This window comes from Mytilus californianus, unplaced genomic scaffold, assembly GCF_021869535.1.
Source record: "Mytilus californianus isolate M0D057914Y unplaced genomic scaffold, xbMytCali1.0.p SCAF_5, whole genome shotgun sequence".
Taxonomy (NCBI): domain Eukaryota; kingdom Metazoa; phylum Mollusca; class Bivalvia; order Mytilida; family Mytilidae; genus Mytilus; species Mytilus californianus.
In genome coordinates, this window is record NW_026262701.1 from 19,372,001 (window position 1) to 19,397,946 (window position 25,946).

A 25,946-nucleotide genomic window follows, 5' to 3' on the forward strand; every position below is an offset into this window, starting at 1 on the left:
TAGATTTCTGGTCAGATGAACAATTAAAACTTCCAATTATGATAAACGAATAAATGGGCTTTATGCAAGCTATCGCGAGTCTTCATGCATACATCATTAACAAGCAAGTGTGTCTTGGTGTTGACAACCAATCAGTTATGTCTGCATAGAATAATCGAAATTCTAAAACAAAAAGGTTTTTGTTAGTCTTTTCAAATTGTATTCCAATACAATTGTCATTTGAGCATTAGGTATATACATAAGCCACTGACGTCAGCATATGTATATTCTGGGAAATTGTCGAAACTTGACACTAAAATCAGACAAAGGGTGTGGGCTTTTGCTGAGTTCCTAATCACCATGAGGTAAGTTTCGATATGGAGCAAAACATAACTTGTACTTTCGTTTTTCCTTAAAAGTCAACCTACACATCTCTGGTTTCCTGTAGTACAGTCGTTTTTAGTTAGAATAGTTTCTACATCGGTGATAAAGGTAAAATGTAATCCTCGGAAAGAGGTAAATCGGATAATTCAAGGGGATTTGTTTGGAAATTGTTTGGGGCAATATTTGACTTTTTAGGAAAGATAACATTTAACAATTGTTAAAACATTTCTCTTCTCTTGATTTTGGTAATAATTATAGAAGATTCTATGATAAGGTTTCTAAAAGATTTCATATCACCAATGTTGATGGTTTTATACATGTTAAAAGCATAACGTGTATTTTGAATGTTTGCCGATTTCTTAGTGAGGCTTTATACCACTCAAAGGCTTATGAAGCAATAAATCTGCAGAACATAAAAAAAAACCAAGCAAATTGTCCGCAAAAATAACAATAATAGGTCATTAGTGTATAACCATTTGTTTATGCTACATAATTTTACTATAATATATTAATGTTTTGTAAGTACTTTGATGGAGAAACTTATGTATGATACATGTACTTTTCTTTAAATTATACTTTTAGGACTTCAGGTTTGAATAATATAATTATGTATTGGATTTTTTACTCAAGTTTTCTGATTTGCTGTGGTTATTTTGTGTATCCGATTTACAATTACTTTCGATTCCCTCCCTTCCATATTATATAGGATTAAAACGCCCATTTAGTATGGATTTAAGTCCATTTAGTTTTGAAGTATTTAAAAGATCATTCATATGTTTATTTTTGTATATTTATTGTTTATAAACTGCTGAAATATTCATAACACTAAGGTTTTCTACCCTTAGAAGGATATTTCCATGGCTCAACTTTTAGGATTTTAATGCTTTCTAATGTGTATTTATTTACTTGTTTACTTGTTTATCTGTTTTGATTCCATTGCTACTACTGAGTCGTATGTACACAAAACAAACGCCTGGTATCTTTAATGATATAATACAACAACTAGAAGGTCGATGTATCTGCTGGAAGGCGTTTCGTCTACGACATTAACACCAGCCCAGAGTCAAAACTTTTGTGCTGACATGAGATAGGATTGCTATTTTTATTTGATGTGAATAAATGTACTGTTTCTTAAAGGCAGAGGTTAACAAAAAAATATTTGATAAACTTGTTAAATTGTGTTATTACCAGAAAAAAATCAATCTCAGTGAAATCAATATAACATTGTACTTAATTTATTGGATTTGTTATCATTCAATTACATTCATTCCACATTAATTTTGTGTTTATAGGTTGCACTTTGTAAATACAGCTGTTTCTCAAACCACGCCTCTTTTGGGGAGATATTTAATATTCATAGGTATGTTAATTTGTTAACGTACTGGTTCAAATTGATGATCTCTGTGTTTCATCTCATAGAGACATCACTTGGAAATGTAACCAGTATAGAAAAACATGGTAGCGGCTAAATTTTAATTCTTAGGAGGTCCAAAAATGGAGGTAAGGGTAGTATAGAATTTTAGTATAAGTTTAAACTCTTAGAAGTTCAGGGCATATAAATGTTGAAAATATGCCGCACAGCCCTATATTTTGACCTTTGAAAAAAATAGTAGTGCATATAAACTTTCCGTTCTGGGATATCATTTTTCACGAAACTTCATAGTAAAAGTGTCACAGTTTTAGCCGCAAAGGGAGTTCCTATGGGAAATTGCATTGTCTGTATTTACAGAATTGCAACCTATATGTTGTATAATATTATATTTTTATGACTCAATATCTTGATGTTCCTATCAAATCAAATTGACAAAAGAAAGAAAGGTTTGATAAAGTCAATAATTATAACGTTGTTTTGAGATGAATATTGATTATCTTATTAATAGATTTTCACTCCCTTAATGTTGCCTTTAAATTTTTTTCCCTTATTGGCAGAAGAAGGGGCAGTATTGACCGTGAATTTTCCTTGTTTTGTATTAACTTTTGAGTACATTTTTAATTGAAACAAGTAGTGGTCCACATCTTTAACAGCTGGATATTTTGAGAAATTATTGTTATGCTTCAAGCAATGTCATATGAACAGGTGCATAGAATCTGCATTTCTATTTTAACAAAATCTTTGCATGTTATGATGTAAATATGACGTCATTACTTTGACATTTGTTTTCCATGCGTTTTGTTCGCATTTTTGTTAAAATATATTTTTTGTTTGTAATCTTAATTCATTTATATTTCTTGATATTATACATTTCTCTATATTTTGAGCCTATTCGAAAAGGTTTTGAAGCCCTTTATCTTTTAGTTGAAAAAATGTCCTCGAGAATTGTACTAAAGTATGTTTTTCTGCACAGTTTATGGACGTTTGTTCAGATATTAAGGTCGCTTTTTTAGACTGTAAATAAAGGCAACAGTAGTATACCGGTGTTCAAAAGTCATAAATCGATTGAGAGAAAATAAATCCGGGTTACAAACTAAAACAGAGGAAACATTTGTTAATTCTACGGCAATTTATGTAAAATGGTTTGACTTCTGTATCAGCCATGTAACTTTGAATTTGCTTTTCGTAAATTCCTGTTTTCTTCGATACGATACATTATGTGGTATTGTTTTGCTGGGATTTGCCATTTTTTTGCAAGTAAAGTATATATTTTAGAGTTTAGTTTAAGATCTTTTTCTGACCTTATATTGTACAATACCTTTTATGTTACTTAAACTAGTATTCTACCGATCAAGCGAGATAAAACAAATAAAGATGCAGGACTTCAAAAACTTGCTGAGTATGGCAATTGTGCCTGTCAGAAGTCATGTATGTCACCAGTGTTTGTCATTGTTCATATCGTTTTATTTTATTTTACAGCAGATCCTTAGTAATTTGATTAAATTTAAACAAAAGCTTTACAGTCTCAAAGCTATTATGAGCTTTACATATGGTTAATTTAAAAAAATAAGTAGATATGGTATGATATCCAATAAACAACTCCCCACCAGAGACCATATGACTTAGAAGTTTAAAACTTTAGATCACCGTACGGCCTTCAACAATCAAGGACCTGATTAATGTACAAAACAATGAACGAAAAACAAATATGATATACAGCAACAATCGAAAACGACTGAATAAAAGGCTCCGGACTTGGAACAGGCACATACAGAATGTGGCGGGGTTAAACTAGTTTGTTGTAGCCAAACCGTCCCCCTTATATCATACACTTTTTATGATTTAAGAAACATCTTGATACCTTTTAGATTTTATAGTATTGTTGGAATAACAGCATCATTGACGTCCACCCATATTTCTCTAATTCTACGACAATTTAACTCTCTCTGAACCCATTTATGAAAAAAATTAATCAACGTGTGGTTGACGCCGATCTCAGAAGACAATTGGCTCAGTTTAAGGGTCATAACCTTTATTAGCTCACTGGATGAATCGAATTGTGCAAACAGGTGTTAGAGAAATTGACAACCTCTTGGAATTTGGAAGGCAATCGAAGGGGATTTTTGTTTATCACAAATAAAAATTTATTGTATAATCATTAGAGTAACTGATTCTTACATATTACTCGTGAATTATCAAATTTATCCAATCTCGATAGTTAAATTATCAATTCTAAAGTCCTCGCCGAGGCTCAGACTTTAAATTAGATAACTTAACTATTGCAATTGGATAAATCCGATAATCCACTGGTACCAATGTAAGAATCAATATATCTTATATCTTAGTTTAAATTATACTTATCTATATAATAATGTTTTTTTTTTTAATTTTGCCCAGTCGATTTCATAAATTTCTTATCAAAATATATACAACAAACCAGGGTAAAAGTATATTAGTGATACTGTCATTCATTTTACTCAATCATTTTAAAATACTTTTGATTGAAGAAACTTCTTGAAATAGTTTATATAGTTTAGAAACAACATTGTTTTCATAATGCATTAAATATTGAGTTTTCGAACGAAATTTAAAACATTTATTTCCCACTATTTTGATTTATATAAAATTGATGAAAATGTTAGCATAAATAATCTATTTTGTTTTCTGAATGGTAGTGGTGTAATATTTTATGACACTTCATTACTATTCATTCCAATAAGCATTCAATAATGTTCTTATTTTAAACATAGATGTCAGAAATATTTATCTTAGCTTGTATGATATTGTTTTGTCTTTCTGAATGTATTCAGTATAACAATTAAAGATGTAACTGATAAGGTTATTGTTTAAAGGGGTACTAGCTATGAAGTATGATTTTTTTCCGTTCAATCATTAATGAAAGTGAAATAATGAAATAATAATTCGCTTTTAGCAGCCAGTATGGTTCAATTTTGTCAAATTAAGCTAAAAACAATTGATGATGAATTATTCACTTGCAAGTGAATAATTCGACCTCATTGAATCCGTATGCATGTGAACTTCAATTTAACCTCTTAGCTAGAGTTGGATAACGCATGCATTGTGCGTGTTCGGTTATTTAAAGGGAACGAATGTCAACATTGAAAGTGAAACAAAGGTAAATCATTTGACTGACTGATTCGATCCACAAAAAATCATTCTTATACAGGTAAAAACGATGATTAACATATATTTTTAATCTTTAATATGAAATTAAAGAGACCTAGAAAAATCCAATTGCACGAGTTTTGCTTTTTATCTATATCTGTGTTTATGTTTATACCGTTTATATGACCATCGGAGGTTTCCGGAGGTCAACTCAATAGTTAATTAGATGGCGTCAAGACTAAAAAACACACGAAACGAAGCTACATATTATCGAGCCCATGCCCTGTAAATTGTTTATTTTAGATATTTTATAATTTGTATAAATGTTTTACATGGTTATAAATCAAATATGAGAATATGAGTCAAATCGGTGAACATGAATTCGACAGCTAGTGCCCCTTTAAGTATAATTATTCTGTTTATAATTAACGTCATACTTTCCAATGTTACAAAAACAAAAACGAATACAACGACACAATATACACAGTGTTACTTATTATGTAAAAGACGAAACTGTTGACCAACGTGAGGGAAAATAATTTGTTTTGTTCAAAATAAAACTTTTTACCACAAACATATTCCGAAAATGAAGGCAGATGAATGGCAAATGTTTTTTTAATTGTAGGGTGCATCCTTGAACGACTAGGACCATGTTCAACAAATTGTGGGTCTGGACGTCAAACGTTTAAGTTATTCTGTGAAGATTATAGTGATGAAGAATTTATTGATGAATTTGAATTATCATGTGAAAGCAGTACCGGATGTCAAGGTAAAAAATGTCTGAATCAATAAGTTGTTTTATTTAGTTTTTGAATCAATTTATGTTATCAATGTTTTTAGTTATTTGGAGAGCTACTTGTTAACCGCTGATACTTGATTGTTTCTGTATAATGCATTTAGAACTTTTATAGATTCGTGTTGATTTAGAGCTAAACATATTGCACTTGCAGGTTTCTTTTGTCTTATGTTGCCCTCAATATTTCGTTTTTGGTTAGTTTTGTCATTAGATTGCTGTTTCATTGACGTATACCCCCAAAAGAAGGAGGAATTACTGTCAAACTAGCAGGGAATTTAAACATTTAACACTAGTATATCTATTAATATTGAAAAACCTGAAATTATTTTGTCTGCTTGGCAAAAAGTTTGGTATTGTAACCCCTCTCAAAACCATATAATGATTCCTTTATTAGTAATGCATGTAAACTTTGACATGAAAGTCGTTTCAAGTTGTGTATAAGTTAGTGGTCATCCTGTTTATAGCTGGACTGTGCAAGTTTTTCTGTTGTGTGTTTCATTTTTACGTCATATGGCCTATATACGTCAAAGAGAAAGTTTGTGCCCATGTAAAACTGATTTAACCCCATCAAATTTAGTGCCTTTATACAAGCCATTATTTTATAATTCCTGTAACCTTTTATATGTATCATTTATATAGAAAAAAGGATGAGGAGATACTAAGGGGCATCCGAAATTTAAAAGTCAAATAAAAACAGGCAATACCATGGCTAAAAATTAATACGACGAAAGGAGAAACAATACTAACAAACATAACTAAGAAAGAAAACTAACGACGAACCTCGTCACAACCGTGTGAACTCAGGTGCTCAGGAATGGTAAGCAGTGTTTGCTTCGAATGTGGCACCCATCATGTTGATAAAGCAATTAAAAATCTAGTTATAGGTCACGTTCGGCAATGTCACAATCGAGATAAAAAAAAAGGCGTGATTGTGGTTACGACAAGTTAAACATATCCGTAGATATTTACTATAAGTCGGGTGCCCTTTTCAGCTCCAAATTCTAAGGATTTAGTCTTGACCCTCGTATATGTCGGACAAAATTTGGGCATTTTATTTTTCAGCTGACAGTATCTGAACGCCGGTAAAACCAATGCAAATCCAGGAATAATATTCATTTCTGCATTAATGTTTGTTTGGTTTGAATTTAGTTGATGCTCATCATGATAATTTATATTGCTGTTAATAATAAAGATGTATTCATTTCTCTTGTTTTGTTCACTGTTCAAATGTTTGATTAGCCATGTGTTGTTTACGTAATGCATCAATGATTTTGTAGGGTATGACTAACAACCTATTGTTTGAGAAAAGCGAATATAAACCAATATGAACCTGAAAAATTTAAAGTCAATCAACACTTGATGAAAATATTTTTCACAGCATACATAACTCGGTGTTAAATGAGCATGTACACTTCATAATTCTTATTATATTGTGATGATTAAAGGATTAAAAAAATTAAGTGAAGCTAATCAATATATTAAAATAACTAACTCCAACTCATTAGTGTCATCTGTTTACCTATCACTGATAGTTTTCACACCTTTAGTAAATACAACTCTTTGTCTCTTAATTGGGGTTATCTATGGATTATATTGGCTTGTCAATCAATTTTGTAATTTTTGTTTACCTGAGACACTTTAATGAATAATATTTTGATTTTGGGAATGATTCTTAAAATTATTTTTTGATTATTATATGATTTATAAGCATTGGATTGATATCATGATATCACAATAATGACACAATAACTCCGCTGAAAACATCCTTTCACATATTTGGTACATTGTTATCTCCTTTTCATTTTTGGTTCTTGGCTCTTCTTTTTGGTTTATAGGAAAACCATGTGACCATGAAAATCAATACACAAACCGGAAACAGTAGAATTTCAACATGAATTTGCAGAAAATGTTTAGCAAAGAACAAATAAAACACAAAGACAGTATTGTAGTCATTTATTTTCAACAAAAACTTTTTATTTATTGATTTATGTAGGTTTGGCAATCAAAAACGTAGTTTTGACCAGGAAATTCACTCCTGACCACTTTTTTCAAGCTTGGATTTTTCCTCTGGTCGCTAGATCTCGTCTATTAGTCGGTCCCCCTCTCTGGATTATGAATTTTACTCCCAATTTTCCAACTAATAAGCGAGTAGGAACGGGTACTATTCCATAACGCTCAACTAAATTATGATGGTGTTCGTGTTTCGAAGGCTGTGACTTAGAATTTTCAACCTGGAACCCTTAACGCATTAGCCTCCTTGTAAGGGCTAACACTCTATCAATGAAATTATGATTGGAAACGCAAGTCCTAGAATATCGGATTAAAAGATAGATATATTATATACTTCGTATGCAAGCGCTGCCGGAATGTTGCTTCACAGTAATGAAAAGTTCACAATTGGAAAATCAAAATCATAAAGCATGTCTGACTGAATGTAAATGTTTAAGTTTCTCAACTAGATTATGTTCAGAGTCTTTTTAAATTCATATCTAAACACAAGATACTCAACTGATTTGAATGATAATTCATATAATTATACACATTTAAAAAAGATTATATTCCACTTATCTCCTTTACCGCATAGCAAGCTTTTAAAGACCACGATATGACGAAAGTAAAAGAATTCAAAGTTAATATAAAATGAAACCAATTTATATGGAAAGGTTTACCTATAAAATTAGAATCACTATCAAACAAAATGTTATATAAGCCCGTTATAAACAACTAATTTGAACCATCTATTGGACCTAAAAATGGCTGCGTATACTTAATAAAGATGATGTGTTATATCAAAACAATTTATATAAATTTATATTCAATATTTGAAAGAAAATAAACATAAAACTTTTAGGTGGAAATTACTACAACATATTCAATCTACAAAGAAACTTTTATTCAGGTGAAAAATTGCAAACAATAGTTTTTGTAACTTTTGTACTCAAGAAGAAGAAAACAATCACTTCTTTTTACTGTGTCTGTATTTAGAACACTTTTGGAATAAAATGAATGAAGTTTTAAAGAGGAGTAAAATAACTTTTAAGATCCTATTAAAACATTTAGTATTTGAATGTAAAATTTCTGACGAAGAATAGTATTTTGGCTTTTACTACTTTTTAACAATTGTTAGTTTTTCAATATACAAAACGTATTACATTACCTGATCAAAAGACAACAAAATGTCAATTTTCATTAATGAATTCATCAGAAGAGTAAGTGTGACAGTTCAAAATATTTTAGTAACCATTAGAAAAAATTTGAACAATGAGTGATATTATTGAATATATATTTGATGTAATATGAATTTTACAACTAATCACTGCCCAGGGTAATAAGTGAAATGTAACAGTGAACATCAGGAGCTTGGACTCCTGAAGGATATTGTAACAAGCAAGTAATTAAAATAAATATTTAATTATGTTGTTAAACCCCCCCCCCCCCCCCCAAACAAAACAACAATTCAAACGAGAAAATTTAACGCACAAAAGTATAATATACAGTCTTTGACCTGAGTTGACAATCATACCACATCTTATTCTTATATTAATAAATCTATAAAAGACAGATACTACCACTAACAAAAAAAGATGAACAACAACAATGTACTTATAATCGATAAAAACCTTACGGCTAAGTTAACAGATAATATCATGGATAAATCTTAATGTTGTGGAAAAGCGATTTCATCTTCGAAATTTTTATGATGTAGAAATGTAAACGTCATACTTCTATAATGTAGGGAAAGATAGGTGAGAGGTTGGAAAAACCGAAGCTAGAGGAGGGAAATTAAATTGGATGGGATAACATAATTACATTCGAAACTGCTTTTAGACTTCTGACATTGAGGTTCAAATATGAAGAGAAAAGCAGGTTTTTGTTGACGGTCGAGTTACTCAGTTTTCAGCTTTTATGTTATGATTTGTAGACTGTTGTTTGTCTTGTCGTTTCGTTCCTTTTTTGTTTTTTTGTTTTTTGCTATAATGTATTCCCATTTTTTTCCGCTTAGTTTCACTACAAACTGCTCAGAGTCTGAAAAGGCCATTTTTTGTGCTCAACCTTATTGAGCACAGATTTTATTTGACAAGACTCGACATAATCTCGACAGTACTTAACAGTACTTAACTGTACTTGACTTTGGTCTATACTTTACTTAATAAATCTGATTGAGTACTTGATAATCTTGGTATAGTCTAAATATGGTCTCGACCAGTCTCGACTTAGTCTTTACCAGTCTCGACAAATATCGACCAGTATCGACTCAGTCTTGACCATTCTCGACAAGTCTCGACCAGTATCGACTCAGTCTTGACCTTTAAATTTAGTCTCGACTGGTATTGACTCGGTCAGAATGAGCCAATCCATCTCAATTATATATGGATTTTTAAAAATGACACGTTATTTGGCAGTTTGGTTTATTGCTGTCAAATGAAGGGATTTAATAAATAGGTATCTATCTGAATTTAGTCCGAACTGAAAATTCTAGCTTTTATTTTTTACCTATTTATTAAATCCTTAAATTTGACAGCAATAAACCGAACTGCCAAATAACCTAGCATTTTGTAAAATAAATATATAATTGAAATTTAGACCGAGTCAAGACCAGTCGAGACTAACTTTAAAGGTCAAGACTAGTAAAGACTGAGTCGATAGGGGTAAATGTGCACTGCTGCCATCATTTGGCGTCTTCTATCGCCAATTTTAGTCCGTTCATCAAAACATATTTTATTGAGCCAATTTGAACAAAATTTGAACACAATCATTCTTTGGGTATCTAATTCAACAAGTTAAACTATGGGCTATTGCTAACTTATATACTTCCTCTGGCATTAGATTGAGAGGCTATTTTTCTTGGTCCCTTTTGGTTCTATTACTCTTCACTTATTTACAGTTCTTGTTGATTATTTGCTTTCACATATTTGGTTTTGAGCATTCCTGGTGACGGTTAATCAGGGAAAACGCTTTCGACGCATACAATTTATCATAAAGTGTTATTTTTATTTTATATAACACAGCGTCGATACCCTTTTTGCTTGACTATTTGTCCACGGAGGTATCATCAGCTTAGACGTCAGTGATTCGTTACAAGCATAATTTACAATATATTTTTCTTAAATTGTCCGTTTATAAATTTATAAATTATTAAAAAACTCAGGTTCCATCTCAGACAAAGGTGACCTGTCATGGATTTGGCTATAATTGTGGATCCTTTTTCGTTTCATCCTTAGCTTTCACATTTTTGGTTTTAAGCGTTCCTGTTTCTTTTCTAGATCGACAGATTATTTTGATTTATATGAATGAAAATTAATTTTAAAATATATTTTAGGTGGTTGGAGTGAATGGGTACCTTTTGGTGAATGTTCTACAACTTGTGACGGAGGACAAAAGGTGGTTAAAAGAAGGTGTGATAATCCATATCCAGGTCGTGATTCTGAATATTGTGATGGTGATGACGTCAAATACGTATATTGCAACATGGGTGGTTGCCCAGGTATAATGCTGCATTGCACTATAAATTCCTCTGGTTTGATGTGTTTGAGCTTTTGATTTGCCAATTGGACTTTCCACTTTGAATTTTCCTTGGAGTTCGGTATTTTTTTTATTTTACTTTTTTCCAAGTGTCAAATTCAAATGAAACAGTCTTTTTGAATAATTGATAACAATGAAGAAAGTTTGAATGGACTTGCAATGAAAGTTTAAAATATATACCTTAATTTCATTTCAAAGAATGATAAACAATAGCAAACATTTAAAGATCGAAAACAAAAGTATATTTCATAGATACAATCTGAAGTGAAACAATTTAACTACAAATGGTATGGCGCTTTAAAAAAAAGACGCTATACCGTTATGTTCTCATTACACAGAATATTTACACAGTACCATAAGCTTATACATTTTATGATTTTAACGCCACATTATCATATTTTATTGACAGAAAGATTTCTTAATGCGTATTAAGCTTTTTACGTATTTTATATTTAAAAAAGATCCAAATAGACATGTAACACCTTTTATTAGTATCATTTGATCTTGAAAGACAACATCGATTGTTTGAAAAGATAAATTGAAATATTTGTAGGATCGTGGAGCTGTTGGGAGGATGATGGTCACTGCTCAACCTCGTGTGGTAATGGGACACAATTAAGGCGACGACGATGCAATAATCCAACGCCAAAAAATGGTGGAGAAAACTGTCCTGGTGATAATCTGATCAACGTGCATTGTAACACTAAAGAATGTCCAGGTATCATTTTAACTTTATATACCAACGGTTGAAAATAAGTAAAATCAGTAGATTATTTTTATCGGTTTTAGAAATATGTTTGTGTGAAATCATTCAACAGTTTTCTACATTTAAATTCTTTAAATAAAAGTGGCATAATTAAGTCAGCTATTTTCCATACGTTACAAAGTTATATCTGTATCTTTAGGGATATACATCGATGGTTCGTTAAAAAGATATAATGAGTCTTATAAATTTAGTAACATTAATGCATTTATACTTAAATATTTGTTCCCATATGCCTTGCATGCTGATATCCAGTTGAAATTAAACAAAAGAAATGGAACTCTTTATTAGAGAGGGTAGAAATGGCCAAGTTGGTATATTTTAATTGTTTACATCTGTTTCTATGTCTACGGCCTTTAAAGGTTTAATGTAAGTGCATAATTTAAATGTTTTGTATCTTACTTACGTGTTTATACTTATATTATAGAATAGAGTATCGAGATATTTGTAAACCTAAATATCAAAGATAAATTTTCTCGAAACACTCGATAATGGTAGGTACCAATACATGAGGATCTTTTTTGTGCATAAGCATGAATTCTACGAAAAATTACACCAAAAGATAAAAGAATGATCTCTTCAAAGCATTAAATTGTATCTCTGCCCCCAGCAACATTTCATTTTTGGGAACAAATCCTTCAAATGGGCAACGATCTCATTGCAAAAGTAAAGCTGGTTACATCTTTTTTATGTTCAGGCGTGTAAGTGTTTACTGTTTGTCTAGAAAACGTAAAACAAATATATTTGATACATCATCTCACTTCAGATTCCATTATTATTATATATTACTTAAATCAAATTGTAATCTGACCGATTTTATTTTAATTCAGTTTATAAATGGGGACATTTGAAAGAGCTGAACATAACAAAGGACGATCTTAAAGAAATTATGAAGGACGAGTTGAATGAAATAAAGAGCAACTTAACCATCGACTCGAAAAACTTGTCTGCTACTATCAGAAAACGCATATCAGCACGTGACGACAGACCGTCTGCTGCATCTGTAGGTTATGTTGGTGTCGCTCTTCTGTTGATTCCATTGGTAATGATTATTAGTTTTGACGCTCCAAAGTTTTTTGCCATAGTAGCAAATATTTACAGAAAAGTTTGTAAAAGAAAGTCAGTTAAAATAGGAAATGGTCAATTGGAAAATCATGAGCAAAATGTTATATTTTAATTAATTTTGACCCCTACAGAAATCCAGAATCGCTGTTATTGGAACTCTTAAAAGAGAAGCATCATTTGAACGATTTTTTCGTGCAGAAATTTATTAATTAGAAAAACAAAAATGTAAACATTTATTTAGAGATGCTGAATGTAAATTTTATGTATAATCTAGATATATTAAAAATATTGATCACAATGCAGACCTTTCTATTGCAAGAACAAGTAGGTGTTCTAGTGTGAGTAAGTTTCCCATCCTCTTTTTTCCACTTACCGTATTGATATGGTTTATTGTATAATCGTTTTTTTTCACAGATCTTCTAGAATTAGGACATTTTGTCCTCGTACAATTTTCAATCTTTTTAATCTAATAGTTTGTCCAAAACCTAACTCATGTTATTTGAATTAATAAGTTCTAACATGAAGGAATTATCAAACTTCAGTTTTTTAATTAATTATTTTTGACAATTGTCATTTATACTCTTTCCAAGTCAATGTATAACTCTGTGTTAAATTTGCCTCAGTATTTGCAGGTTGTTTTTTTTTTGGCTTGATTTCTTCCTTTTTGCATTAGTTATTTCAATAATGGTACAAATAAATTCGCATCTTTAACTGTCAAAAATCCGTAAGGGTTAACTGGGGTCTAGTAATATGGTCATCCGTGGTCTTCCCCGTCTTCCAGTAAACGTGACGCGTACATTAGGCTGTGCGGGATGTATAAATACGCAGCTCAGTCCGATCGGGATTGATACGGTACGTTCCATGCCTAGAACAAGGGCTGCCATGTCATGGTATCTTTTATGATATAAGTTCCAAATCAAATAAACATTGTGGAATTAAGTTTCCACAGAAAGAAATATTACAGTATTAATTCCCCACGGAATAAAGGGAAAAGATTATGTATTTAAAAAGAAACATTTATTACAGCATTGTAATAACACAATTTCAGAAGGAACTTCTGTTAGGAGAAAACAAAATACGTACACACCACAAACTCTGCACGTAAAAAAACCCTTACCACACCTCTCTAAAGGCTCCTTTATAACCTGTTGCAAGGCTAACCTTTTGTTTCGTTCTGAATATGCATGAACTATTTCACAGTGGACTAAGTAAAATAAAAAAAATGTATAAATACATTGAATGTTTTTTTCGTTGTCTTTTGATACTATAAAACAGTTAAATGTGTTATATTTTTAATGGATGCTAGTGTTTTCATGTATATCGTAGTTTCAAGAACGTTTTACTCAGTCCAAACTTTATACTTTAAGTATTACTTACATACTGTATATGTTTTTTCCACCATTGCAGCAATTCTACAATGGAAAATTTCATACAAAATAATATCACCTGATACTAGGATGATTCCACTTAAAGGTTTTACTGAAAGTTGCTTAGGTCATTGAAATATGTACATAATGGGAAGGGTGCGATACGAACCCTCTTTGCCCTAATTTTGCACAGAAATTTGAATTTTAATTCAAATTATACATTTTTATGATTTTTTAAACGAGGTCATAAAACAAACATTTGTTATACGATGCATAATATCGTAATAGGTGTCGGTTTGGAAAACTCCTTCAACGCAACGCATTATTTGTGAAAACGCATTCATTTTGGTTAATTTTCAAATGTTTGTATGAGCTGCAGATATAGATCACTTGCGAGTAGCAACTTGATAACTACTTTGATTTTTGTCTATATGAACAACACCTCTTTATATTAAATAAATTAAATATAGATATTTATTTGAGACCAGAATTTGTTCAATTTTTCCGACTCACAAATATGTAACAAAATTTGTAATTTTTGAAAATGTTTGTAGAAAATACAAATAGCTCTGTTGATAGACTATCAGGCCTGAGGATATCATCAGCTCGGTAGTCAGTACTTCGGTACGGACTTGCTTTATGATAGACCTTTTCATAACAACTTCCTCATTTTGTAGTACCGCCTCGGTGGTCTCTTGGTAGCGTGTTCCCCTCGAGTGCGGGAGGTCGTGGGTTCGAACCCCAGCCGGGTCAAACCAAAGACTTTAAAATTGGTATTGCTGCTTCTCCGCTAATCACGCGGCATTCAGGAGTAGAGCAAATACTGGTCGGCTCGGAGTTAGAATAATGTGTCCAGGTAAGGTGACATGTCTTCCTGTGGACTGTTAACTTGTGAACTAGCACGTTAAAAATCCGGCTCAGTGAGTCGGTCAAGTACAAAGCAGTGTTAATACTCATATTACATTAACATGTTCTCGTCCTGAATATCAATATTGATTTGCCGCTGGACGTTAAGCAGCCATCCATCATCATCATCCTCATTTTGTAATACTTCAACTTTTAGACCAAATAGGATCTTTTGCTTTTTGTTTAAGGCCGTACTCTGACCTATAATTGCTAACTTTTTACACATTGTGACTTGCATGGAGTGTTGTCTCATTGGAATTCATACCACATCTTCTTATTTGTATTTTGCGCACATTCAGATCTATGCATATTTCATATATTTTTTTCGTCTTTGTATATGTTTATGCTACTGTTTCATTAACGTTTACCCAACATATCTTTTATTCTCAGTAAAAATTCTAAAAAACAACTTGAAAAAATATGAGTGAATAAACTTCTTTTATTGTTTATGGGAGATGAACATTATTTTTATTGCTTTTAAGTTGTTCATGTAAATTCTATGGTGTGCTCTTTCTTATAATGATTGTATTATTTGTTTCTTTTGTGCACCTTCCAAAAATATTTTTGAACATTAAATAAGGACCTTTTTTGGTACTTATATCTTTAAGTTGATGAGATAATAAAACGCTTGATTTCATGTTAATGATTCTTTGAAAGTAGACTGAGTCTTAAAATTTAGCTATTGAACCAATGCTGCCTTACGAATACACTGGAGTTATCTGGATTTATCTCTCCCACAATTTTACGAACAACATCATCACTTGGTTGACCGTTACGGAATACCTGTTTTACAGATGAAAACTACTATGTTTTATTTGTCCTAGTATTTATCATATTTGTTTCCGTCCTTTATGACTGTCGTCGAATGCAATTTACCATAAAAATCTTTTTAATTCTCATAAGCTATACTACAACAACCAGTGGAAGTTAGTGGTTTAGATAAGACGATTTCAGCACTATTTGTTTGTTTGGTTTGTCATCTTTTTTTTTTCATTAAGATTTTATGTTTCGTATGTTGTGATATTGTTTAATGTTTTTCATGTTGTGTCACCTAAAAAGATTTTAATTAAATTGATTTTTTTAATATTCATATTGTTGTAATCCCAACCGTACAAACAGCTAGGTAAGTAGTACCTCCATGGTGTATTATATTTTACAATAATATGAAAAATAGTCAGACTTCTGTTGATTATTACAAGGAGATTAAATTTATTTCGAATTCGTAACTTTTCGTCGTTGTTTTCCTTTCAATTTTGAATGAATGAATATATGCGTCACAAAATTCGAAAAAGATTTTCAAATAATGTTTGTGTTGTACTTTTAATTTTTCCATATTTCTTATTTTGAATAATATTAGTACCCTGTTTATGTACTTATACTTAAAAAAAATGAAATGGATTTACCTTTATCATGTTATTAAGTTTTTAAGAGGTGTCCGTAAAAGTAATTATCTATCCCCTCTACTTCTTTTTCAAATTTGCTGTCAAATAAATAAGTACAGCAATGAAACATGACCTGGACATTAATGAAATCAAGATAGACAACAATCAGGTTTCGCTAAGTCAATATGCCGAGAATTCAAACCTAACTTTAGATGATGTGGAGCATTTTTTTATACTAACCAAAGATACCATGCTTATAATAAGGAACGCCAGACGCGCGTTTCGTCTACATAAGACTCGCAAGTAGCACTCGAATCAAAGCATTTAGAAATGTTAAGACAGTCCCTAATTATTTCATAGTTCTAGCCGTGTAATTTATTGAGTAACGACATCAATTTATTTGATTTGGAAAATATTCTTTTCATATATATATATATATATATATATTTTCAATGTCATGTGAAAATTTGATAATGTCATATTTTTTTAAGTATTTGAACGAGCTTAAGAAGCAGGACGAAAAGCGATGCTCGCCGATCTTTTCTCCTGTTGCGTAGAAAGTACAAATCAATTCTATATTTTCCGACAATGTACATATACTATTTTTATCCTGTAATTTACACCTGGCACTTTAGTGTCTCTGATTTTTTATAAAAATCAACAGAGTGTAAACGCGGACCGCGAAGAGGACCCCAAAATGAAATACCCCACCCCCTATCCCCCCATCCCCCCCCCCCCCCCAAAAAAAAAAACAACAAATATTTGCATTACAGTTTACTCATTAGGGAAGAGGAGTAACAGGAAATTTTATTTGTACAAGTATAAATCAAACAAAAATGTATTCGTGTACCTGTCATTTGTACAATAGTTGGCTGATTGCAGGATCATATTTAATGTATATGCACATATTTACATTTTACGAGATAAAATATGTGGTTACTACTATCGTTCTGAATAGGAAAAGATAATGCAATGGATTGGAGGAAACCGTAGTATATTGATGTTCAAATCCAGTGACAATTAGATTTTTTTTTTTTTTTAATCCGAAAGAGTTATTTTTTTTATTCTAAAATTATCGCTTAAACGGGTTAAATACCATTAATTCGAAGTTGTTTGTTAAAGTTGAAAATTGGATAATGCTTTGGTTGCATATTTACATTATAAAAGATACCAGGAGAAAAGGAGGCATGCATAGTTTTGAGGATGATAGATTAAAACATCTCAAAATGTTACAAAAGACTCATTTGTTACGTTCGAATAAAAAAAAAGTTGAAAAGGCCAAATAAAGTACGAAGTTAAAGACCATTGAGGACCCCAAATTTCGATAAGTTTTGTCAAGAACAGTGAATGAACAGTAGAAACGCTGAAAATTCTGAACACTTCTGTCTTCTCTGATTTTCCCTATTTATAGCAGTTTTTAAGATAACAGACAAAACATCGATTTTACACATATGTTCTATTTTAAGCCTTGAAGACCATGTTGGTTGGCAGGCTGAATGATCGGACACAGTTTTATTTTAACTAGATATGCCAATGATGATTATGGTCAAATTTGGTTAAATATGGTCCAGTAGTTTTAGAAGAGAAGATTTTTTTAAAAGTAGACGGATGACGACGGCGACAAAGACGACAAACGACAGACGCCATGTTAAAAAAAAATTTAAAAAAGGAGGAATTACATTTTTGTGCAAATTTTTGTCCTGCAGATTTACCGAAAAAAAATTAAATACCATTATTAATAAAATTTTTACCTCAGAAATATAAGAATTGATACATGTTCAATAACATATTTTGACTGTTACGTCATAAAAATGATGCCATAGGGAAGATTTTTTAGGTTTTAATCAAAGTTAGGGAAATATTGAATACGTTTTGCCTTAATAAACATAAACCAAATGTGTCGCCGATTTTTGCTTTATCTAATTTCTTAACATGTATGATTAAAACAACCATTTCAGATTTTGTGTAAAGTCGCCACTATTTCATGACAGTCTAACCCACGAAAAGAAAATATTTAAAAACAAAACTGTAATATTTTATTAAAATGAACAAAGCTACGAAATAAGTGTAATATACAACCATAAATATTACCAATCAACCATGTCTGTGTGTGTGTGTGTGTGTGCTTGCTATTGACTTTCCCTGTGTTTGGAAAATCATTTTTAATTAAGGAATGTTGGTCCCTCATGTATAACTATGGTGCCTTGTCCGTATTTTGCTATACGTTAGGTACTTTATGGATTTACATCTCTTTAACGTTTGTATCAGGTACCGATTTCCAATATTTTGGCCTCAAAGATCATTAAGAGACATTAATTGTCAAAAGCATTTTTTACAGAAAAAATGGTACCGTTGAGGTTATTGTTATATCTAAACTTTCTAAGATGTTTTTCTTCATTTATATGAAATAAACTATCTAATTATAAAAATTTGAAAATACATATACTGACAAACTTTTAAAACTTTTTCTTTTTTATTCTCATTTTTGAATATGCAATTCTTGTAAAATAATTGAAAGAAAAAAGAAATGTCATTCATTAATTCATTGTCTAAAAATTTTTACAGTTCAATAGTTGAATTGATTACGTCGTGTTAAATGTTCAAATCATTTTGGTATGCCCTGAAACCCCAGTTTTCTCCTAACAATGAATGTCACCGTCGAAGGTAATGACTCCTGTAACCAACGCTTAAATGATTGAAAGACAGTCAAGATGTTCTGTTGAACATGTTTTGAGTTCTGTTTTTGGTCCCTCCTGAATTAGCCTCTGTCTCACCTTTTAGTTTGTTTACGCCATTATGCGGTTTGATTTTTTCGCATTAAAGTATATCCGACGACTTGATTAGCAGTTGACGTCGCAATCGTAAACATGTCTCGAAATTGACGTTCCGTAATCAAAAATTTATGTGATGTTATCACTTCAGATTATCAAGTCATAGATGGTCATCAACAAATCTCATATGCTTGTACCGTTGTTGTAATGATTGTAAGAGGAGTTACTGACGTGCAATTGTAATAATCTTATGGCCTGATTCAGATGTTCATTACACTTTTTTTAAATTCATCATGACTAAAAAACACCACTATAGAGTTGAAGCTATATTGTTTTCCTTCTTTGGAGTTTGTGTTATATTGTAGAAACATTTCATTCAACCACATATTAGAAAAAGGAGACACAAGCTTATATCCAAGACATTTTGGACAGTTCTGTGTGTTTCTTATAACAAAATACCTAACATGACGACAAAAACATATCAAGCAAAACTAATTCAATCGTTTTGCTTTGTCATTAAAACTTTTTATCGGAATATAGAATACACCAATAACTGATTGTTGTTTAATTAGCGTTTGAGAAGCTAACGACTCCGTGAATATCAGTTTGTTAAAATTCAATTAATCCACTTATTTACTTCATCAGTAATTGCATATTCATGATATAGTGTCAACCCATTGTTGATAATTAAAACAGTGTTTACAACGCTTAACTTCCTGAATAATCATTATTAGGTTCCCTACGTAAAAAATGCATGTCAATGTTAAATCTGAAATAGAGTTCACAAAATGTTCAGATGTATTATTTAAATCATACCAGACGAAAACGGAAGTTAGCAAGTCGTCAAGTATAAATTTTTGCTTTAAATGGGAAAGGAGGAAAAGGACAGATTGAATGAATTATCCAAAACTGTATCGTGATTCATAATGTATGATACTTGAAATCAATATAAACTTTGTATGTTAATAAAGCTTTCTGTTATTAACGTTTCAGAAGAATTTCCTTAAAATCTAACATACTGTGTTTTCTACTTAAGTCAATATTTGGAATTTCAAAATGACACTTTACTGAATTATTCATTTTAAGACATTTTAATAATTTGATATAGAAATAAGTGTAACCAACGAACTATAACTTATAATATCCAACTTAAATATCAGAAGCGGTTTAGCATGCTGCAGAAATGTATTAATTCAGCATGGAGTTTAGAAGTGAAAACAATTATTTTTATGTTCTCCATATTTTCTGTTCGTTCAGAAGGTAAGTACTTTTTATTTTAATTCTTTTATTTGTAATATTGGAGTACGTATACAATCACCGATCACCGCTGTATAGTACAGTTGATGTCCACGTTACATGAAACAAGTTTTGTATAGATGACAAACATAGCAGTTTCATTTTAATCACTGTATACGTACTCTGACGGCTCAAAAAGATTTGCGATAAGGCCATTATGAAACAAATACTAGAATCGTGTCCAACGATAAAAAACCAGGACCTTTTTTTTTGTGTTTGCCATCTGAAAACTATTTGTAAAATAAAATGAAAAAGCCAGAAAACAAAATATATTGTTTTCATACCCCAAAAAAGGGGTGTGTGAATTTAGAAATTGAATATAGGATCTTTTTATTTATGGCATTTGCTTATACAAATTATACAAATTAATTTAACAATCGTTGCAAGTATACTGCAGTCTATTACGCTATTGTAGTAAGAAGCATTTCCTTTAATTACAATTTGACTGTTATATACCAATTAAGACTTATTAATTTGATAGTCAGTGAACCTAAACAGTTGCATATGTCCAATCCTCAAACTGTTTGTTAAATATTTATAATAGTGAAGTGTCATGAGTCTTTTTTCTCATGCACTTCATTCGAAACCGGTAAATTTAGGATAGTTTACTTAAAAATAATTTAAATGAAAAAAATACGATTTAAAATTTCTTCTCTTCAAATCAATTTATGAATCTCCTGTGCTGCTGTGGTTTCTAGATGCTTACGTTGTCTTTCATTTTATATACTTTTGCAGTTTTCCCTTTATTTGTCTTTGTACTATTATGTCCCTTTTGATCGTATGACTCTTGGCGTGGTGCAGAATTAAACATCCTGCTTTAAATTTTTGGCTTTGTTTGTTCCTGATGCAGGTAGGTCCAGAAGGGTGTTTCGGCCACATGAAATTTGAACAGTGTTATTTTTATTTTGTGTACCCTCCTATTATATTTTACTTATATCAAATTTTATCGAGAGAGTGTGTATATGTCGTTATGGATAACTATACTGTACTACAATGTTTATCATATTTACTATCAACAGCTTAACATTTTTTTGTTGGCGTATCTGTAAGATGTAATTGTATGCTGGTTCAGATTATCAAATTAAGTTATGTAGTATATCTATGATGCATATTTACACAATTGGATAAGATTTAATTGCATTTAGGTAAATCGCTAAATGAAATCGTCCACAATGGACAACTGAGAATGAGTATTTTGTTATTTTTTTTAGCTTTTTAAACTATTCCTAGTAAAAAATGTTCTGGGAAAATATAAAAAAGATTCATTGGACAATTTGAGCAAATTTCATTTTAACTTTGGAGGTGAATACATATTTCATGCGCTTTATGTATAATTAGAGAGAGTAGTACTATATATGTGGCCAGTGACGTTTAAAATTCAATATTAAATGAAACTATTGTTCTTACAAATGTTTTAATTCTGAATGCTGATTTGTGAGTAAGCAGGTAATCCTCCTGAAAGAGAGTACGTTTATGAGTGCACGTGTGATTCTGGTGTCTGATTACTTTTGTATAATTATAATATGCTATACGATTATTGAAGTAATGCTATGTACTGTGTATACACATTGTTAATCTTTATTTGTGTTTTCATCTTTTACTTCTTCATTTGTAAATAAACTTTTCTATGTTTAAGTGAATCACGGGTTTTCGTTCCATATAAAAGAAAATGATGATGTGGTGTGATTAACTATCCTCAAACATATTTTTAATAACTGTACTTTGCTCAAAATTCCTTGTTTGTCTGAATGGTCTATGCCATTTCTATTTTGTGAAAATCAATACAGAAAACGAGCATTCGGGCTACGTAAACAAAATGTAATTGAAGCGCTTATTTGCAGCTTAAGGATGTAGTCATGTCGGGTTCGGGAATTTTTGTCCGATGTTCGATTTTTTTCTAACGAAACAGGGTAAAACATTTTACCCCATATCACCCACTTTTATTTTCATAGAAAACTTCAATAGCTCACCAAAGGTCAATTACCAAAACTTAAGCAGATTCTAGATTTTGTTCTTGCTATTTGAGACCCAAGTAATGTCAATGCTAAATATAAGGTAAAGTCTGAGTCAGCCTTTTCCCATCATTTGCTAAAAAATTACCAAGTTCCCAAGTCTACAAAAAAAAGAAAAACCTTCTTCAAACAATTTCATAATACATGTAATAGAAGTTGCACAACTTCAAGATGTGTTTAATCTTTCTATTCAGTTTCATGTATCTTGATGACATAAAACTGGTATCATCTTTCGTCAATTTTGCTTAAAGATTTCTTACTTTCAAACTATTCAGGTGCACAACTTCAACATGTGTGAAATCTTAATGTGCGGTTTCAGGCCTACGGCTATGCGTTGAAACCTCTAGCACAATAGGTACTCTCTATAAATTTTCCCAACACATCCGCCCAACAGCACCATTCCATAAACTGGTTTTTGCCTTTGTCAACGTCGACAAAGAAACATATTCAATGTAAAACAACAGATAATAAGATTATTACGACCGATAACAACGAAAAAGTTTCTACTGGTAACTTTGAATGCTGTAGATAATGTACAGTTTACCGAAACAGTCTAATTGAAAATAGCTGGAAATGACCAACATATCAATATCTCGTCCCAGCTTTGTTTGCATTAATGAGAGTCCTACATCCTTTTTACATTCACCAGATTTTCTGATTGTCGTACTGTGGAATCACATTCCATTCAGCAACCAACACAGTATCATAGTCGTGTATTGAATTAAATGATTACTGGTTATTACGGATCTAAAACGACTTGGCCATTGCAAAACATTGATAATATTGACGACTTACACATTTTACATGAGATGTCCTTCAAGGTTATCCTATATTTCCTTACCGTTTTATAGTGGCTTTACAATAAACGAGTGAAACATTGAAAAATGATCCGGAAATTAATGGTATCAAACTTTATAATTTAATACGAAGAGGATGTAACTAAATTTAGATAATGATGAAAATTGATACAAACTGAACAGATACAGTGCTTTTCAACTTCACAAATAAAACATGATGGTCTTGAAGTATAGAATCTAGGTACTGACGTTGTTTACCATCTTAATTACGTGTTATAGTGGGTTTTTTTTCTTTGTCTCTGTAAATTATCATCCTTTACTGCTTGGTCCATTTTTGGTAATCTCCTTTTGACGTGGCTCGGTACTTATGCATCCCGCCATTGTGTTGTGCTGTGGTCATTTTTTGTATTCTTTTCTTCATTTTTGCTTATGTGCTTTGTCTATATGTCATTTTGTTTTTCTTTGTTGACATGTTTGTTTGTTTTTATAGTGATTAAGAATATAACACAATGTTGACTGCTGTACCCCTAATTTTGTCATTTTTACCTATGATGTCTGTTTGTTTTGTTCACACATTGTTTTCAATATAATGGAATTTTATGCGACTGTCATACAAGTGAGAGGTTTAGCTAACTATAAAACCAGGTTTAATCCATCATTCTCTACATAAGAAAATGCCTGTACTAAGTCAGGAATATGACAGGAATATATATATATGACAGTTGTTTTCCTTCCGTTTGATGTGTTTGAGCTTTTGATTTTGCCATTTGATACGGGACTTTCCGATTTAAATTTCCTTGGAGTTTGGTATTCTTGTTATTTTACTTTTTAATAGACCTCATATCCTTTCTTTTTTATTATATTAACGGAGTTTGTATCTCGTGCTGTGTGGAGGTTGTTAAAAGTTTTTCAAGTGCTTGAGGTGTATGCTTTTCTGTATTATTAAAGCAATTATGTATTTATTCTTTAGATAACATCTCTTATGTGTGTCACTTTATTCTCTCAATTTTTAGTTTGTGTATAAAATTTAATACCTATACGCATACCTATGGAACGCCAAAACTGTCTTGTTATGTCCATTTTCATTATCTGATGTGCATTTACCTTTATATGATGTGCACTTGTCATTATATGATGTGCATTTACCTTTATATGATGTGCAAATATCCTGATATGATGTGCACACATCCTTATATGATGTGCAAATATACATATATGATGTGCAAATATACTTATATGATGTACAAATATACTTATACGGTGTGCAAATATACTTATATGATGTGAAAACATATTTATATGATGTGCAAATATCCTTATATGACATGTATGATGTGCACATATACTTATATGATGTGCAAATGTACTTATATGATGTGCAAGCATACTTATATTATGTACAAATGTCCTAATATGATGTGCTTTTTCCTTATATTTTGTGCAAACATCTTTATATGATGTGGTTGTGTGTCATTATATTATGTGCTTGTGACCTTATATTATGTGGTTCGGTTTACTTCATTATATGATGTCAAAACGTACTTATATAATGTGCTTTCATCGTTGTTATGGTCAATGAACATGATTACGATTAGAACGATTACTGCCTACGTCATAACTGATTCCGATCTGCTTCTCCGGAATTACTATAAATGCGGCAAAAATCTTCAGCTATCGTTTGAAAAATGGTGTGAGATTTTAGAAGATATAAACATTGGAACGTGTAATACCTTTTATTGTCATACAGGCCTGTAAGGCCATGTGAGCTATTTTCGTCATTAAGCATACCCGTCCGTAAACGTTCACATTTTCTACTTCTTCTCTGAGCAATACACGATCTAGAGCAATGTACAAATAGTTAGCCCTACCTTTCATATCGATTTTGGATATGGACTCGAGTATCTTATTTTTAATTTAATCACATTTATTCAAGTAAAAAATAATGTTTTGTAAATATTTGTCCCTCTAAGCATTCTAAAATTCTGAACCCTTGAATATATTTTTTCCCGATAAAGGTACAGGTCGGGGAGTGTCAGTTTGCGGCTGTGGCTTTTAATATTTTGCGTTTATTTTGAAAGTTACAACTGATTAAAAAAAAAAAAAGAAGAGTACAATGAAAACAGTCTTAATATGATCTATAGCAAAAGTGTCATTTGGGCAAGTTGGGCTATTATCAGTTTTGTTGTTTTATTGCCTATTATCTTGATAAATTATTTATAGAGAAACCTTTCCTTGCAAAATTACAAGAACATATTTGAAAATAAATAGTTAAACTTGACTGAAATTATAAATCAACTCCTAAGGATCATTTTCTTGAATTTGGAGGGTGGACGTGGGAGGAAACATGGGAAAGTCCCCACCTTGAAGAAGGAAAAAAATATCAAGACCCCCCCCCCCTTCCATAGAC

At 31.3% G+C, this 25,946-nt stretch overlaps 1 protein-coding gene across 1 annotated transcript in view; it reads left to right on the forward strand.

Annotated features, from left to right (window-relative positions):
• Nucleotides 1-339: 339 nt before the first annotated feature.
• Nucleotides 340-25,946, forward strand: part of LOC127701880 (coadhesin-like) — a 46,300-nt gene continuing 20,693 nt past the window's right edge. The window contains exons 1-4 of the mRNA XM_052205852.1: nt 340-344; nt 946-953; nt 5,487-5,630; nt 10,978-11,142. Coding sequence (XP_052061812.1) covers nt 340-344; nt 946-953; nt 5,487-5,630; nt 10,978-11,142 — 322 coding nt within the window. The remainder of the gene's footprint in view (nt 345-945; nt 954-5,486; nt 5,631-10,977; nt 11,143-25,946) is intronic.